The sequence below is a fragment of the Maylandia zebra genome, linkage group LG4 (assembly GCF_041146795.1).
Source record: "Maylandia zebra isolate NMK-2024a linkage group LG4, Mzebra_GT3a, whole genome shotgun sequence".
In the NCBI taxonomy this organism is placed as follows: Eukaryota; Metazoa; Chordata; class Actinopteri; order Cichliformes; family Cichlidae; genus Maylandia; species Maylandia zebra.
This window is the reverse complement of record NC_135170.1, coordinates 285,170-299,003: the sequence shown is the minus strand read 5'-3', so window position 1 is coordinate 299,003 and position 13,834 is coordinate 285,170. Positions and strand designations below refer to the sequence as shown.

Sequence of the window (13,834 nt, the reverse complement as noted above, 5' to 3'; positions counted from 1 at the left end):
TTATACAAGTTCCCACTTTGAGAGGCTCACAAATAACTGGGCGAACTAACATAGTGCAAATCCGTTTCCTGCCAGGTCTTTACCTCAGCTGTTGCTTCTTTGTGCATCTTTAACAACACTGCAACCATTGAGCATGTCCTATTTAGTTGTGTTGCTGCTTTGCTTCAGGCCGTTTTCATTGTGAGGCTGCAGCAGTATCACTTCACTGCGTGTTTACTTTGCCGTAACACACCTTCGGGATTTCTGAAGTATTCCACGCTGGAATTTCAGACGCTTCATTGTGTTATTAAAGCAGTTTGGTTCCGTTTCAAAGGGCGAATAACATCTTGTACAAAGTTTCACATCCGTTTAATCAGTGTCGTAAGTTCTCACGCTGCACGGGCACGTCCGTAGGAATGATGATGTCACGGATGCTCCGGTGACCGAATAAGGAAGCTGACACCCGAAAGATTAGTTTCAGAGTAGTTTTTAATTTGCAGCAGACGAAGGCTGCCGTGTGTTTGTCCTCGCGTGGGGAAAGTCACCGCCGCCTCTGACATCAGTGTGATGTAGTTGCTGCTGTAGTTTCTTGAGGAAAGAGAAAAGAGGAAGCAGTTCCGCCCAGAAGCTGACTGGAGGCCGACGAGAAAAGAGGCGAAAGAAGAAAAGAAAAGGCGACGGCGATCTGCTACAGTCCCGCTGTAAGGCCCAACTCAAAGCAGACCCGTCGGTGCGTGTTATTGTGCTGCGTGGACAGTGGGACTCCGTCAGGACTTTGCTTTACAGGTGTGGCCCCGAGTCCGTCGTTCGCACACCAAACTTCAGTTTTGAAAACCGTCCATGTTGGTGTCTCCTTACAGTTAGCAGGCTTGCTGCGAGACCGGGATTTAACGCGCCCCTGAGGTCCTGCGGTGAGCTCGGAGAGGTTCTGGTCCGGACTGAAAATGAGTGGAGACGAGGAAAGATTCAAACTGGTGGTTGTGGGGGGAGGAGGAGTGGGAAAGAGCGCCCTTACCATCCAGTTCATCCAGGTACTGACTCCACGACACGTGTAGAACACACTGTGGACCTGTCTGTAGGTTAATGCGTCGATCCACTGGTGGTCGATCCACTGGTGGGTCGTTATTGAGCGGTTATTTCCACGAACTCAACCTTGTCAAGGTTCAACAAGTGACCTGCATTTGGAACAGATGAGCTGTTGGTTAATGGTTCACCACTAAAGTCTTATTCAGCTGTTGAACAGCAGTCAAACTAAAACAAACACCAGCAGGCTTCTCCCTCCAGATGAAGTCATTCATTGTTAGAATCACAATAAAAGCAGTCAAGAGCTTAGTTACGCATCTGAAACCACCTCGGCCCAGCTGCTCATATTTAACTTGTATATCTATACTTGATGGTGCTTGACTGCTGCAACAGTGTTTAGCCTGGTGTTGGTAAACTGATGTACTGAGGGAGGAAACAGAAGGATGTAAACTTTCCTGGGTATAAACGACAGGTTACTGTTAGATGACTGCTGGGGAACATCGTGATGTCACAACCTCCAGGGACAAAGTTGAGCAGGAGTGCCAAGTTTAGGTTGCTCAGTTCCTGATCATACAGGAGAGTAGGTGGAGAAAGAAACAGGGGTTATCTATGAAACACAGTATAGTGTGACAGTAGATTTCCATTTGAAATATTTTTAAATACTTAAACTCTAAACATGTTAGCAGTGCACTTCAGTAAGTTGGGTACCTTCCACCCCGGTTCTGTTAATGTGTCGCTGGGAATTGTTCCGTTCTGAGTCGGTGCTTCCACACTGTATGGTAAGTTTCTTCATTACCTCGGGCAAGCTTTTGTTGCACTCTGTTTAACACAGAAAGGTCTGCATTAAACTGGCTGCCTAATGAACGGCTGTAGTACAGTCACCGAGCACTGTAGCAGTAAATAGTGGATTATAGAACACTGAAGGAGAAGTACTGACGTGGTTACATATTCAGTCTAAACGTAATAATTCTCTGGGCACTTTTCATCATTTTTGCTGCCTCACTTTTGTTCTCGCCAGCTGTGAGTAATATAAATAAATGCCTGTTAGGCACTGGGCTTGGTTATGAGAGGTGTAAAACAAGCCAAGCTGTTCACAGTGTAGTGTTGATGTTAATAACTCGGAGTGTGTTCCACAGTCGTACTTTGTGTCCGACTACGACCCCACCATTGAAGACTCCTACACCAAGATCTGTACCGTGGATGGAAAGGAGACCCGGCTTGACAGTAAGACATTACACTGGAGATATACATGTCCTAATTCACACAGTGTCAGAGTAATTGCAGGGTTTGGAAAAAGCTTTGTGTGAAAACAAAGGGTGTGTTACATTGTGATGTGATACAGGCAGTGTGTTTGCTCTCTGGATGTTTCATTTCCCTTGTTAGGACTTGTTAGTGGGCTGGTGCTGTCAGGGTGGTGTGCTGGGCCACACTGTTCTTTCACCACTTATTTGTGAATCATCAGACGCAGCAGAGGTGCTGTTTGTAAGACTCTTCCTCACCCTTCACAAACATCACACTTACCCTAATTGATACAGTTTAGTGATTTTTTTTGGTGAATGCAACAGTAGAGAATCGGTTTTAGTGAAACCACTAAGAAAAACACTTGTTTCCTTAGTGGGTGATTTTTATGACACAGAACAAGTGAAACTTCAGCTTAATGTTACAGATGTTCTGTTAGCAGTACAGGTCACCATGTATACACTATATTTGGAAAAGGTTGATTCTGTTCATCTGGACGTTTTCAGTGGTGGTTTTCATCCAGGTGTTTATAAGGTTGGAAACCTGCCGTCAGCTGGATGATGACGAAACGTTTCTCACACTGAAAACATCCAGATGAACAGAATCAACCTTTTCAGACTTATTTACCTGGATGATTGAGCGTGCATCAAGACATGTGTACACTATATTAGCAAAATTATTTGCTAGTCTGTCTACATATGTGTACGAAGTTGGGTGACATCCTATTCCTAATCCATGGCTTTAATATGATGTCGGCTCACCGTTAGCGGCTACAGGAAGGCTTTCCACAAGGGTTAGGAGTGTGTTCATGGGAATCTTTGACCGTTGCTCCTGAAGCACATTTGTGAGGTCAGACACTGATGTTGGCTCACAGTCTCTGCTAATTCATCCCAAAGGTGTTCCCTCGCATTGAGGTCAGGACTCTTTGCAGGCCAGTCACGTTCTTCCATCCGTGTAATGCAATAACTTGCTTTGTGACTGGTGCATAGTCATCTTGGAATGGGGAGGGGCTAGGGCTGTTCGATATGACGATATATATCTGACGATATAAAAACATCTATCCTTTCATTTTACGCTATCGTTTGTTTCGTGGTGTCGCAAAATAAACTGTTTACGGCAATATTCATGGTTCTGATGGTCACTGTAGTTATTATTAATTTTCTCTCTCTCTTATATTTAATATAACCACACTACGGACGGACAAGCGCCTGTTTTTATGCGTTGTCGTTAGCAACAATGACGGTAAAACCATCGCATGTCCGCTTGTTTATTTTCTACATAAACCTTTCACAATAAAGCTCAAGATCCTGTTGAGACTTTTCAAAATAAACGCAATCACATGAAAAAGTATGCAGAGTGTTTACGGATGAGAAGTAAAAAAAGAGTCGCCAGGTGCTAAAAAGTAAACCTTAGACTCAAACGTTAGAACAGGCTTTTCCCCGCAGCACGCCGTGTAATGAATACAAAGAAAACGGCGCCGTTACAACCTGTGTCTAAAAATGTGTCGCTTCATGCATCGGTTAAAACACTCGACTCCGGGTACACGGCGCCCAGCTGGAAACACTTCACCTACCCGAAATTCACAGAATTTACAGAAAATATTATTTTTTTGTGATTTATATCGTTACCGGGACGATGGAGGTTTTATATCGGGATATGAGATTTTGGTCATGTCGCACAGCCCTGGGAGGGGCCATTGTCACCTGTTCCCACAAAGTTGCGAGCATGAAGTTGTCCAAAATGTCTTGGTATGCTGAAGGATTAAGATCACTGGAACGAAGGGGCTGAGCCCAGCTTCTAAAAACAACCCTACACTATAGTCCACCGAACTTTGCATGTGGCACAATGCAGTCTAAGTAATGCTCTCCTGGTAACCACCAAACCAGGACTTATTCATACGTTTGCCAGATTAGTCATTGCAGAGAACATGTCTCCGCTGCTCTAGAGTCCAGTAGTGGCGTGCTTTAATACCACTGCATCCCACGTTTTGTAATGTGCTTGGTGATGTAAGGCTTGGATGCAGTTGCTCACCCGTTCCATGAAGCTCTGTATGTGCTGTTCTTGAGCTAATCTGAAGGCCACATGAAGTTTGGAGGTCTGTAGCAGTTGGGCCTCATCTGCTGACCCTGCTCTGACTCACCACTTTGTGTGAGTTGCTGACCTTCCTAAATGAGACACAGGTGAAACTTAAATAGTGGCTGATCAGCCCACAAAACGCAAAAAGGGGTAGAACACACAAATACCCAACTGAAACTAACATAACAAATCTCATCCCCCCCCATGAGGGGGGCAGGTCAGCCACTTATCAGAAGGTCGGTGGTTCGATCCCAGGCTGCCTCCTGGCTGCATGCCAAATATCCTTGGGCAAGATACTAACCCCGTGTTTGCCTACTGGTGGTGGTCAGAGGGCCCGGTGGCGCCTGTGTCCGGCAGCCTCGCCTCTGTCAGTGCGCCCCAGGGCAGCTGTGGCTACAATGTAGCTGCCATCACCAGTGTGTGAATGTGTGTGTGTGAATGGGTGTGTGAATGGGTGAATGACTGAATGTAGTGTGAAGCGCTTTGGGGTCCTTAGGGACTAGAAAAGCGCTATACAAATGCAGGCCATTTACCATTTTCCACCTATTAGCTCATCACTGAGGGACTGGGAGCAGCTGAGGTAACTGAGCAAACAAAGACAGATTAAATCATAAAGACACAACAGTGTAAACTAGACTGTGCACACTTGTTTTAGAATGCAGTGTTCTGTATGTACATTAGTTCTAAATCAAAACAAATTCTTTATTATCCTGTAAATTAAATCCTGTATTTAAAGAAAGAAAAGTGTAGGTGTAGTGTTACGTGTAAGCCTCTACACTGTTTGGCAGATATTCCCACGTGTGGCTGTAACTGCAGCATCACACTATAATACCACGTCACTGTAGAACATTTAGCAGCCAGAAAGTTTCACCACTGCAGTTCAGTTCAATGTCTTTTCTATAGCGCCATATATATATATATATATATATATATATATATATATATATATAAAATAAATAACAGTTGCTTCAAAGTGCTTAAATCACGGTGAAATTCAGTGAACTCCTGAGAGCAACCCATCCTTTCACAAAGTGTCCGTAGAAGTGCTCAGCATGTTGGGTTTTATACACCTGAGGCTGTAGAAGTGATTGTACCAATGATTTGGATGGGTGAGTGAATACTTTTGGCAATAATATAGTGTATGTCTGTGAATACTATGTATGTTTTGTATTTATGTGCATATGTGATCATGTCTCTGTGTGCATCAGTCTTGGATACAGCAGGTCAGGAGGAGTTTGGTGCAATGAGGGAGCAGTACATGCGGTCTGGAGAAGGCTTTTTACTGGTGTTTGCACTCAATGACCGTGGCAGGTACGTGTGTGATGTTTGTTTGTATGTCGCTTGTATAGAGTGCTATAAAGTTATACTCTAAAGCTATGTACACACGATGTAGCGATGTGGCAGCTAGAGACCACAGGAAGCAAGTGACTGAAGTGACTGCGAGTCAGCATTAACAATAGAATAGCCTTTTATTGTCATTGTACATGTACAAAGAAATTATGGGTGCGCCACAAACCCGCCGGGGCCGCGCGCCTGGGAGTGGAAAAAAAAATAGTAGAGATATCAGGAATAAAGCGCAACCAAAAGACGTATATACAGTCTAGAGAAATACAGTATATAGCCAACAACAGAAAGGGACATGTTGGAGAGCAAAGTGCTTGATTGGAGGTAGCACAAAGGAAAGACTTGGTCTGCATAGAGTCCGTCTGTGGTTGGCCTGAAACATGAGGGTAACTGAGACCATGGCCCAGGGTACGCAGCTGTTAGTGAGTCTGGGGCTGTGGGACCCAGACTGAAGACCACTGAATACCATCGATTGAGATGTGACCTGGTAGGAAATATCTTAGAGGCTCAACTGGAACCTGGAATCTCTTCAACCAGTCATCATCTTCAAAGTGATGTGCGATGAGCAGGCTGGTTCCTGTGTAGATGCAGTTTCATTTCTAGTAATATTTCCTTAGAGAAGGATGTATAACATGACAAGTCCAGCTCTGTGAAACCAATTCTTGTGTACAGAAAGGTCCTGGTTTCCATTAGTAAGTTGTTCCTGGGTCAGGTTTCACTTCATCTTTTTTCTTCTGTTTTGGGTGCTTTTCCTCCTGGGCACTCTTATGGTCCAGCTTTTGGTTTCTAATGTATTACTTCATATAAAAGACTGTCCCCATTCTCAGGAGGAGGAGAGAACCACAACTTTAGAGTGTGATGTAAAAGCCACATTTTATTCATCTGAAACTCAATTATGGACAAGAAAGACACAAATGTAATCTTTTTGTAATAATCTGGTCCTGTGTTATCTTTTGCCCATTTACTCTCAGAGCACCTGCACACTACACTGCAGAACAGGGGGGCGTGGAGTCCTCCAGCCTGCATGTCAAAGTATCTTTGAGCAGATGGTGCACACAGTTGCCGCCAGTGCGTCACAGTGTGTGTGAATGTTATATGACTTGTAATAGAAAGTGCTTCAAGTACTTAATTAGAACAGAAAAGCTGCATCTGTAAGTCCAACACTTCAGAAGAAACTCACCGTAGCCTCTGCTGTTTGGTAATGAATCTTTTTCAGCTTCAGCCGAGGGTTGAACCAGGAACAACCACACAGTAACAAAAACAGACTATTTAACAACACAGTATGTTAATATATAAGGAATAAGGAAGACTTTGTCTGGAACTATTAAAATGGATATGAAGGGCTATTTTAATCTGTGACTGGTAATGATTTCTGTCCTTCCAACTCTCAGCTATCATGAAGTCCAGAAGTTCCACACCCAGATCCTGAGAGTGAAAGACAGAGATGATTTTCCCATGGTGCTGGTTGGAAACAAGGCAGACCTGGAACAGCAAAGAGTGGTAACTAACAACAACCGATACTCCTCTATAATGTCATTTTTCTTCTATTCCAGATCTACTGCAGAAGGGAAGTTCTGGAATCTCAACAGTTTAGGAGATATCTGCAGTTTTATAAACAACTTTTCTGGCTTAGTCTCATTTATTCCACAAATTATTATACAAGCAGAATCAACTCCTGTAACTCAGGAGCTCCAGGCATCCACTTATCAAATGTCCAAGGTTCCAATTCCTGTAATCTGACAGTTAAAGTGTGCCTGTGACAGATGAACCTGCACCCCAAATTACTAAAAATAATATAGAGGAAGATTGGAAAATACAGATGCCAGTCCATTTACTCTATTAATAATTGGACCACTGGTTCAGAGACAGGTCCTGAAAGGACTGGAAAACCACAGCTCAACAACGTACAGACGTGGACAAAACTGTTGGGACCCTTCAGTCAATGAAAGAAAAACTCATAATGCTCTCACAGAAATAACGTTAATCTGACAAAAGTACAAATAAATACAAATTCGATGAATGTTAACCAATGAAAGTCAGACCATGCTTCAACAGAATTATTTAAAAAATAAATGCAGGGAGCTAGGGCTGCCACAAACAATTATTTTTGCGATTAGTCGACTAATCGGATCATCATCCATTGGACGTAAAAGTACAGCTTATTGCACCAGCAGCATCTGCTCGTATATAACTATCATTATCTTACAGCTTTAAGTGTTTCAGGTTTGTGCTAACTAAAAGTAAAGACAAGATGATGGTTTGTTGAATTTAAATGAAATCTGCAGATTGTTTCGGTGAAGTTTAATAAACTCCTTGCTATCTAAAATATAACAGGACACCGGAGTAAATTCTCCAGCATCTCACACTTCTGATAATCAGCTGTCTGCTTGACGTTTATTCAGCTGTGTAAAAACTTTAATCTCAGCCAAACCGATTTACTCAGGAACAAATAAAACACTGAAAAAAGCCAAACAACAACATTTTTAAGTTATCTAAGTGACTCATATATCATGTTTAACCTGAGTAGCGAAAGACGGCGGTGGGTTTGAAAACGATTGGCCGGGAGTCCGGTGTTCTCACGGCGCTACTGAGCCTAGCCCCCGGCTAGCTATCGAGCTAGTGGGTGAGAGAGAGAGAGAGAGAGAGAGAGAGGGGGAGAGAGAGGGGGAGAGATGTGCGTGAAGTGTCTTTTTTTTTTTTTTTATAATCCTGGTGGAAGCAAAACAGCGACAGTCAGAGTGAATTCATGACGATGTTTACGTGAAGCGTAGTTTGGATCTTCTTTTGCTGCTGGTTTACTCAATATTGTTTAGAGAGATAAAACTAACAGCTGTAGAATCGGCGCAAAAAGGGCATGAACACAAAGCGTGGAGCCGCCGAAACATCAGAATCAGCGAGCTGTCGGCTTTCAGCCCCGACCGTGTCCGTGCCGTCGGGTGAGAAAGCCACATCTGACTGATTCTGATCCATCGGTGGGTCCACGCTTTGTGTTTACATCTTTGTGCAGAGGCCGTGTTGCTGCTCTCATTTACTGTTTTACTGTTTGGTGGTTGTTGAAATTTTGTGAGGTTTCACCTGAGATTCTGGCGTTTAGGGCAAAATACATTTATATAAAAAAATCGATTCAGGATCTTAATCAGAATCAGAATACTTTATTGATCCCTGGGGGAAATTATTTTTTGTTACAGTGCTCCATTATAAACCAACATTAAGACAAGACAGACAATACGCTAACTAAGAATAGTACAATATATACATATATATACATACATACATACATAAGTCACTTATAAATAAATAGTTGGAAAAGAAACATGTGTAGTTGTAGCAGCAAACAGTGTGTTAAGTGGATGCGTTGTACAGGGAGATGGCCACAGGCAGGAAAGATTTCCTGTGTCGTTCAGTGGTGCTTTTCGGTAATCTCAGTCTCTCACTGAACGAGCTCCTGTGACTGACCAACATGTCATGGAGTGGGTGGGAGGTGTTATCCAACATTGTCTTTATCTTGGACAGCATCCGCCTCTCCGACACCACCTTGAGGGAGTCCAGCTCCATCCCCACAACATTGCTGGCCTTACGGATCAGTTTATTAAGTCTGTTGGCATCTGCGACCCTCAGCCTGCTCCCCCAGCATGCAACAGCATAGAGGATCGCACTGGCCACCACAGACTCATAGAAAATCCTCAGCATTTTCTGGCAGATGTTGAAGGACCTCAGTCGCCTCAAAAAATAGAGACGAATCTGGCCCTTCCTGTAAAGTGCTGTGGTGTTTTTAGCCCAGTCCAGTTTATTGTCAATGTGTACTCCAAGGTATTTATAGTCCTCCACAATGTCAACACTGACCCCCTGGATTGAAACAGGGGTCAAGTGTTTCCTGGTCTTCCTGAAGTCCACGATCAGTTCCTTGGTCTTTGCCACGTTGAGCTGCAGATGATTCTGCTCACACCACGTGACAAAGGAGTCGACCACAGCCCGGTACTCTGTCTCATCATCCCTGCTGATGCATCCAACCACCGCAGAGTCATCAGAAAACTTCTGAAGATGGCGGTCTCTGTGCAGTGGCTGAAGTCTGTGGTGTAGAGGGTGAAGAGGAAGGGGGAGAGGACAGTCCCCTGTGGTGCCCCTGTGTTGCTGATCACCTTGTCAGACACACACTGTGGGAGACGTACATATTGTGGTCTTCCTGTCAGGTAATCAACAATCCAGGACACCAGAGAAGCATCCACCTGCATCGCTGCTAACTTATCACCCAGGAGGGTCGGCCTGATGGTGTTGAAAGCACTGGAAAAGTCAAAAAACATGACCCTCACAGTGCTCGCCGGCTGGTCCAGATGGGTGTAGACACGATTGAGCAGGTAGATGATGGCGTCCTCTGTTCCGAGACGAGGCTGATAAGCGAACTGAAGGGGATCCAGATGTGGTCTTACTATGGGTCGCAGCTGGTCCAGGATGAGCCTTTCCAGGGTCTTCATGATGTGGGAGGTCAGTGCCACAGGCCTGTAATCCTGGGGGCCACGGGGACGTGGCGTCTTTGGTACAGGGACGAGGCATGATGTCTTCCACATCACCGGGACCCTCTGCAGACTCAGACTCAGCATAAACAGTTTATGAAAGACTCCACACAGCTGGGGGGCACAGGTCTTGAGGACGAGGGGACTCACTCCGTCTGGTCCAGCAGACTTGCCTGAGTGAAGTCTCCTCATTTGCATCTCAACCTGGTATTGAGTGAAGGTGATGGGTGGGGGAGGGGTGTCAGGACTCTCACAGGAGGCAACAGCGCCATGTGAATCGATATCACGTTATCCAAGCCAGAATCGATTTTAATCGATGAATCGATTATTAAAACCCACCCCTCTGTTCAGATACTTCCAACAGGTGTATCTACTAAAAATCTCAGAATCTGTGACCTTGACCTCAGTGTCCCCAGTGTTTTGGGTTTTTTGTCTTGTCCCACAGGATTTTTAAGTCTTCTGCTTGTTGAGATTCCTTACCTTCATTTTTTTCAGGACAAAGTGACAACAGTGACAAGTTTTCTGCATATTTTTACAGGATGACAAGAACAGCACTGGATCTCAGACGTGATATTGTTTATTGTGTCTGCAGATACCCAAGGAGGACGCACAGGCGTTTGCCAGAGAGAACAGGATCCACTACATGGAGGCCTCGGCGAAGAATCGCTTCAATGTTGATGAAGCCTTCTTGGAGCTTGTGCATATTATTAGGTACAGCCCTTATTTATGAAAGTTTGTTTTAGTTCACGTCCCTGCTGGGACTAACGTCGTTTGAAGCTTTGTAAGATCACAAAAGACGCAGGAATAAGTAGCAGGATTTAAGAGTGTAATAACGGACTGAAACAGAAGATGGCAGCACTGCATGTACAGCTCAGTTTCCAACAATGGCGGCAGCTAGCTAGTTTTAATGTTACTCTTATTATTCTTTCTGGGTCACAAAATAAACGTTTAACATATTTTCAGGCGAGAATGTAGCTGTGTAAACATCAAATATCTGCTCAGTTTATCAAGACACCGCATATTTTCAAAAGCGCTCCGACGTTTTCGGAGACGTCTGTTACCCACTAGCTCGATAGTTAGCTGGGGGCTAGGCTCACTAGCACCGTGAGAACACCGGACTCCCGGCCAATCGTTTTCAAACCCACCGCCGTCTTTCTCTCAGGTTAAACATGATATATGAGTCACTTAGATAACTTAAAATGTTATTGTTTGGCTTTTTTCAGTGTTTTATTTGTTCCTGAGTAAATCGGTTTGGCTGAGATTAAAGTTTTTACACAGCTGAATAAACGTCAAGCAGACAGCTGATTATCAGAAGTGTGAGATGCTCCAGAATTTACTCCGGTGTCCTGTTATATTTTAGAAAGCAAGGAGTTTATTAAACTTCACCGAAACAATCTGCAAACTTCATTTAAATTCAATAAACTATCATCTTGTCTTTATTTTTAGTTAGCACCTGAAACACTTAAAGCTGTAAGCTAATGATAGTTCTATAAGAGCAGATGCTGCTGGTGCAACAAGCTGTACCTGTACGTCCAATGGATGATTATCTGATTAGTTGACTAATCATAAAAATAATCGGTGACTATGCTGTAGGAAGTAGTGGTCACTCTTATTACAGCAGTGTTTCCCAGGACTAATCAGGTGGAACCAGATAATCTAACACGGCACACCGAAGCCACCGGCGTGCGTAACGGGTAGCAATGACATTCTCTTCCACTAGAGGGCAGTACAACCACCTGCTCTAATAAATGTGTTGCCAACTAAGTAAAACAGAAGAGGACAAAGAAGAACTTAAATAACAGTCATGCTGTGAGACTATGCAGCGCATAACAGCAATAGATAAATTTAAAAAGAAAAAGTGTTCAGTCTGACCTGGTCCTGGAGAAAACGCGACCCAGATGAAGGCCCTAGCATGAGTAGTGGTCAGAAGGAAGCAACAAAGGTATACTGGGACAAACCGAGCCAGTTCTGCTATATTTGGTGGAAGAATGATCCGTATGGTTTTTGACATTTCTGTTTAGTGGAGTGCTGCGGGATTTTTCTAATGTGAAATATGAACTGTGCCTCTAAAGCCTGAGAAACACTGTATTACAGCACCATTACCAACTTGGGTTTAGTATTCATATTTTGGCACTGGGCAAATGTTGGCATGGCATTTTATAACCAAAGCTAACAAATTGTGTCAAAACCTGTGACAACAGATACATCGTTGGATTTCGTGACCAAGAATTTTTCTTACATTATTCAAGCCAGCATCATATATGGTTGATACTGAATCGCCTCTGTGAATAGGAGCAAAGTGTGAGGATGATTAATCCCTTTATCTGTTCTCCTGCTTTACAGACAGTTTCAGGAGATGGAGAGCCCTCCTCCAACTCATCACACAGGGAAGGAGAAAAGTCGTGGCTGTCCCTGTGTCATCCTTTAAGCACTATTATTACGAATACCAAAGCCTCATTCCTCTGCAGAAAGGTGTTTTTGTGTGTACATATGAGTGTGTATGTGCGCAAGAGAGAAGGTGGATCAGTTTCTTTCCAGATGATTACATTTGCACTTTTGTTAAAAGCAACATTTAATTTGGTTTAATTTTAAATAGAGAACTGAAAGGAAGAGGTGTGATCAGCAGCAGGGCGGCACTTGTGACGCAGATTAATAATAACGTTACAACACAAATCATAATTTGTGTCCACAAATAGAAATATCACCAAAAAATGTAGTATATAATTCACTCTTCAGTGATGCTATTTTAAACAAATCCAGATACCAGCATCTGCAACACCACGGCATCCATAACTGTCTGAAGAAATGACATTAAATGTGCTATGTGCAAAAATTAGCATGTCATAAATGGACAAGTGCTGATTTTCCCCTTAGCATGGTTAAGTCGTAAGGGCCAAAGCGATGCCATTTTCCATGCCCTCCTGCAAAGGGGCAGGAGAGCTCCAAAGAAGTATTATTATTCAAGACAAAAAGAAGAATCATAGCAGAAGCTGGAGTCAGTCTCAAAAGACGAACAATATTGAATACATCCATGAATAACATGTCATTTAAGATCCTGATCAAATGACAGTATTGGCCATGTGTTGTGCGATGGCTGCATCGTTGCATCGTGGTACTCTATACTATGTATTTGGGGGGTTTTGTACTTTTTCTTTGTATTTCTCTACTTTATCATCGTAATTGTGAAAATGCAGTATAAGCGTTTTGAGTGCTCCAGTGTAGTAGAAAGTGCTACAGAAGAACCTGTCCATATACTGGAAGGGTGTGGTCACAACTTCGTGGGTCTCCAGGTGGCGAGAAGCTTGATGTCCTAAGAACAGTTAAGATACTGAACAGAACCCGAAAATATATTGAATTAAGTCACTTTTATAAACTATTAAAACATTTATCTGAACTTTATTTTTCTTTTGTCTTTTCTCATAAATGTCTCACTGTAAACTTTGTTGTGTCACCTTTTACTGTCAGTCTATGAATTTCAGAGAATTTACACCACCATCTACGAACTGTTGTGTCTGTGTGCTGACACACAACAGTAGCAGTGTGTCTGTGAAGGTGCTCATCCAGGTCATTGTAATCTAAGGAGCTTGAAAAGAAAAGCGTCTGGACTTCTTTAAGTTGCTTGAAGACGATTCCCCTCTCATCCGAGAAGCTTCTTCAGTTCT

The 13,834-nt window shown here is 43.4% G+C and overlaps 1 protein-coding gene across 3 annotated transcripts; it reads left to right on the top strand.

Moving 5' to 3' along the window:
* Positions 1-383: 383 nt before the first annotated feature.
* rras (RAS related) lies at positions 384-13,566 on the top strand. 3 transcript variants are annotated; one of them, XM_076882811.1, is made up of 7 exons: positions 384-680; positions 840-1,010; positions 2,139-2,226; positions 5,526-5,628; positions 7,053-7,161; positions 10,765-10,883; positions 12,516-13,566. In XM_076882811.1, the coding sequence occupies exons 2-7, from the start codon at positions 924-926 to the stop codon at positions 12,598-12,600; spliced, it is 591 nt and encodes a 196-aa protein (XP_076738926.1). In that variant the 5' UTR covers positions 384-680; positions 840-923; the 3' UTR covers positions 12,601-13,566. The 3 variants fall into 3 exon arrangements, with proteins under 3 accessions (XP_076738926.1, XP_012780739.1, XP_004573164.2); XM_012925285.3 differs by having other exon boundaries at positions 384-765; XM_004573107.3 differs by lacking the exons at positions 384-680; positions 840-1,010 and adding an exon at positions 1,042-1,781.
* The last annotated feature ends 268 nt before the right edge of the window (positions 13,567-13,834 follow it).